The sequence below is a fragment of the Lemur catta genome, chromosome 24 (assembly GCF_020740605.2).
Source record: "Lemur catta isolate mLemCat1 chromosome 24, mLemCat1.pri, whole genome shotgun sequence".
Taxonomy (NCBI): domain Eukaryota; kingdom Metazoa; phylum Chordata; class Mammalia; order Primates; family Lemuridae; genus Lemur; species Lemur catta.
In genome coordinates this window covers 8226754-8231611 of record NC_059151.1, presented here as the reverse complement: position 1 = coordinate 8231611, position 4858 = coordinate 8226754, and the positions used below count along the sequence as shown (strand labels likewise).

At 53.8% G+C, this 4858-nt stretch overlaps 1 protein-coding gene across 1 annotated transcript; it reads right to left on the bottom strand.

The window, feature by feature from the left end:
* Positions 1-293: 293 nt before the first annotated feature.
* ATOH1 (atonal bHLH transcription factor 1) lies at positions 294-1355 on the bottom strand. Its single transcript, XM_045536714.1, has one exon. It carries the CDS (start codon positions 1353-1355, stop codon positions 294-296), a length of 1062 nt encoding a protein of 353 aa, XP_045392670.1.
* Between the last annotated feature and the right edge of the window lie 3503 nt (positions 1356-4858).

The window sequence follows — 4858 nt, the reverse complement described above, 5'->3', positions numbered from 1 at the left end:
AATTAAGACCGTATCTATCTACGTGGGGAGCAGAAGTTGGGCGGAAAGGACAGACGCAACTTTAACGGCACGTTTTCATCAGACAATATGGACCGTAGGAAGCTTGGAGCAGCGGCGACATCTGCAAACCATCAGATGTAGCTGCCATCTGAAGCCAAGTCGTTGCTAAACAACGACCGTCGCAGAGCAAACATCAGCGGGTGCGGGAGGGGGGTCTTTAACCGCGGGGCTTCCCGCGCGCTGGGACCGGACGGTTTTGTTCCTGCCTCAGTTTCCAGGGTTCTGTCGCCCTCCTAACTCGCCTCGTCCGAGTCACTGTAATGGGAACGGGGGGAAAACTCCCCGTCGCTCCTGTGGGATCGGGGAGAAGTTTTGCTACTGTCCTCCTGCACCGGCTGCAGGATGCCCCCGGGCAGCGAAGGCGACAGATTCTTTTGTGCCATCATCGCCGTCAGGGCGCTGTCCTCGAAAGTCGGGAAGTGCAGGGCGCCCAGCGGCACCGCGTAGCCTCCCGCGGCGGCCGGGGCCGAGAGGCGGGTCCGGCAGCCCCCCGCGGAGCCCGGCGGGGCCCCCGCTGCGGGGACGGTGCCCGCGCCACCATCGTACGCGGCGGTGGCGGCGGCGGCGGCGGCGCGAACGTGGCGCTGGTCACTTTTGCAGGAGGCCGGCGGCGGCGGCGGCGGTGGCGGTGGCTGGTCCCCGCCGCCGGGCGTTTGCAGCAGCTCAGACAGGGCGTTGATGTAGATCTGGGCCATCTGCAGGGTCTCGTATTTGGACAGCTTCTTGTCGTTGTTGAACGACGGGATGACGTCGCGCAGCTGGTCGAAGGCGCGGTTCAGCCCGTGCATCCTGCGCCGCTCCCTGGCGTTGGCCGCCAGCCGCCTCTGCTTCTGCACCCCGTTCACCTGTTTGCTGCCCGGGGCCCGCTGGCGACCGCAGCCCGGCGCCTCCGCCTCCACGCCGCCCTTCAGCTTGCACAGCTGTTCGCGCACTCTCACCGGCCCGGGGCTCCTGCCACTGTCGCCGCAGCCGCTCCGCACCGGCTCCCCGCGGCCGTCCGCCTCGGCCCGGGGCGCGGGGACCTCGGCTGCGCCCAGCCCCGGGGGGCGCAGCGCGCACTGGGCGGCGCGTGCCGTGCACATGCCCTGCCAGGCGGGAGCCAGCCAGGCGCGTGGGTCGCTGCTGTCCAGGAGGGCCAGCTCGGGCGGGTACACGGGCTGCTCCCTCGCCTGCAGAGTCGCAGGTGGCGGCGGCGGCGGCGGCGGCGGCGGGAGCTGGTGCGGCTGGGGCTGGCGATGGCGGTCCCCCAACTCCTTCACTCCGGCCCACTCTTCCGCAGGCAGCAGGCGGGACATGGCACCGCAAAGGGATCGGAGGGGCCCGGGGCTGGAGGACGCACGGGCACACCAGCCCGACCCAAAAAAAAAAAAAACAAAAGCTCTTCCCAGGTCTCTTCTGTCCTGCAACGTCTTATTTTTTTTTTCTTCCTCCCGTCCCCTCCCCCACCCGCTCGGAGATCGCACACCAGGTCGCGTGCAACGGAGCTTCTCCGGTTGCTGCAGGCGCTGCGCCCCTTTAAAAAGCGGCACGCGCCACTGCGGCTCCCCCCGCGCCCGTCCCAGCCCCCTCCTCGCGCCGGTCGCGTGTCTGCCCGGCCAATGGAGCGCGCGGGCAGGCGCGTGCGGGCAGCCAATCAAAGAGTTTCTACACCCGGAGAAAAGTTGCAGGGTGCAGGGGACTCGGGCGTCTGCTCGGGGTTCCCCCCCCCCCCCTTCCCCCTGCGTCCCTCTTTTCAGTTCGTCAAATTCATATGTTAATTGCAGGGCTGTAATCCGACGCCGGTGTGTGTCACAGCCCCAGCGGCGGGGCGCGGGGACTCCCGGCTGGTGCCTGTGCAGACTCCGCGGGGGACGTGCGCCGCTGCTGGTGGCCCTGGGCCCGGCTGGGCGCGCCCGGCGCCCCGATCGCTGTCCCCTAAGCTAGGGTCGCAGCGCCCACCGCTGATGCCCACCCATGTACACATCTCTCACATGTACGTACACGTGCATGCCGGTGTGTGTACATCTCCTGTACGTGTTCGTAAATACAGAACCCCTAAGGGACATCTGTCATTTAGAATCAAAGGGGAAAACCCCTGTCTCAGAACGTTGCTCCATTTGCCCACGTCTTTTCCTCTTCTGCTTCCGATCTCTCAGTTCCACTTTGTTATGTAATCTTTTTCTCAATGGAAAGTAAAGCTGTGGCATATAATACACCAATTCCGGGTCCCCCAATCCAATGCGTCCCCTTTGCCCGGCACCCTTCGGCCAAGGAGGATTGTCATCTGCAGAAAGGTCTCCCCTGAGTGTCATTTTAGGGCAGGGGTATCTCACAGTATTGTGCAGAGTCTCAGCACGCACAGTAGGACTCCTCACTCAGTGCCCAGCGAGGGGAAGGTGCCCAGAGGAAAATGCAAGGCGCCCGCGTTCCTCGCAATTCCTGACACTTTCGAGGTACAGAAAGCCCGGAGTCACCTCCCCTTCTGCCTCGGGAGCCTTGGTTTACTACGCTGTAGCTTCTAGCTGCTTTGACAAACACTCAGAAACTGCAGTGTAACTTAACCTTCCCCCTCCGTTTACTTAGGGTATGCTGTCCCCTAGCATAAAACCCGGGAGGGCGGTCCTTGGCTAGGCTGGGACCCCAGGTCCGAGGTAAGGACCCACCTCGGGCCGCGTGAGCCGGGCCTTGCATCGTGACAGCAAAGAGCCAGTCAACAGGCACCTTGGCCCGGGCACGCCCCAGCTCCGGGCGCGCTGCTGCAGGGTCCCTGGGGCGCGGGAGTGCCACGCAACCAGCTGGTGGCTGCTGCTGCTTCTGTCCTTGGCAGTGGTTGTCCCCAAAGGAGTCTCGTCCTCTATGAAAGAGAGCAGAGATAGCTCCCTGGAGTCTGTCTTTGCAGTGCTCAAAGGCGTCTGAAAGTTGTTGTCACTAATACGAGCCGTGACTTGGTCTAACCTGCCACCAAGTACTCCTTGGACAGGAGAATTTCTGGGCCCGGACTGAATTAGTTGTGTGTATATAAATATATATCCTATACAGGTATACAAGGGTAGAAGACGGTGCTAAAATGAGGCTTAATTCTTCCTCTGCTCTTCTCCAACCTTGTGCATTTGCCAATGCGTAGGGACAGTCCGGGACTTTTCTACCTTAAAAACCCGAAAGGTGACAGCAGGATTCTGATGTGAATGTTTAGTTCTGCTGAAATAAATATGTTAAATAAAGCCATGTAGAAACGAAACATAATAATAATAATAATAATAATAATAATAATAATAATAATAAACAACTCCCAACCCTCATCTGTAAACCATTGATGAAAATAAAGAAAAAGAAAAATTCATCCAGTGTCTTTTGGGGGAGAGAAAACTTCTCCAATTTTTTGGTGATTGGACTGGGTACTGCTGAAATCAACTAAGGATACTGTTACTATAAAATGGTGCTACTACATAAAGTGGACTATTTGAAAAAGTAATCGCTAGTAGCTGCGGGTGCTGAAATGGAACTTTTAGAAAAACGATTAACCATCATCTATGTATGTTTGGTGGCGGAAGCAGCTAGAGCCTGGAAGTATCATTTGTCTGTATTGCATTTGATTCCTCAAACATAAGACTTTTCCCAGCTGTATCAGCTGAAAGTTACTCCTGGAATTTTTTCACGTAATGTCACCATCCAATGTGTAGGATACTCAAATTTCCTTTGGGCTTGCATTTTCCAAACTTTGTGTCTGTACTTTAAATTTGACCATATACCTGTAAAATATTCACTTTCCTTTGAGCTTAAACAGCTTTATGGGCTGTGGTCAAATATTTGCTGAATACATAGACTATTGGTCCTAACTTGCCAACTTTACATATAGTCATTAGCATTAGTACTTTTCTGAAGCCAATGCCAATACGTATGTCAGTAACTTAGAGGGTCACAGTGATGTGAGGGGTAATAAGAGTTTGGTAGTTTATGGTGAAATACATTTCTTTGGCCCTTAAAATAAATAGGGAGCTATTTTTCTTCCCCTCCCTTCCCTTTTTTCTGTTCCTTCTCTTCCCTTAGGTAGGGCTCAGGAAGCTTGGCACCCGAGCTGGGGAAGGAGGACACAAGGCCATGTGCATGGGGTTGGATCCGGAATAGTGTAACCAGAGTGTTCTTAAGGAGGGTTTGTGGTGTGGGGTGTCAAAGCAGCAAATAGAGTACCTGTGGGGGCTGGGTGGTGGTAGCAGCAGCCCAGCATGAGGTACCTTAACAATCAGGCAATGATGGCAAAGAATGAAGCATTTGTCCTATCATTTCTATATGAACTGTATTTCAGAGTAATCAAACAGACTTAGCTAATGATGGAATTTTTTTTTCTTTCAGAATAATTCCATACAATAAAGGTGGGAGAAATAAAAGATTCCGAACATTTTGCAATTCCTAATGACAAATTTTATCAAGGCAATGATTAAGAATGAATGAAAAAATTAGATCCAAGTTTGTTGGGGAACTTCTACAATGGAGGAATTGGTCTGTCACCCCTGGAAACTACTGATCAATCTTAGCATCTTTTAGAATAGGAGACCATGATATCATGTACTTCTTAGTTTCACGCATTATAAAGTACACAGACCCCTATGAAGTATTCTTTAAAAAAGAAGAAAGTAAATCTTAATTTATTAATAATTAAGCCTTTGAGTGAGCCTTTGAGTGTTTATAGGAAATATGGGGATATCATATTAAGTTAAATGACATCACAAGGATGCAATAAAGCAAGTCCATACTGTGAAATGTCCTATAGAACAAATGTTCAATTTCAATAATTCTGTGACTTTAAAAAAAAAGGAGGGGA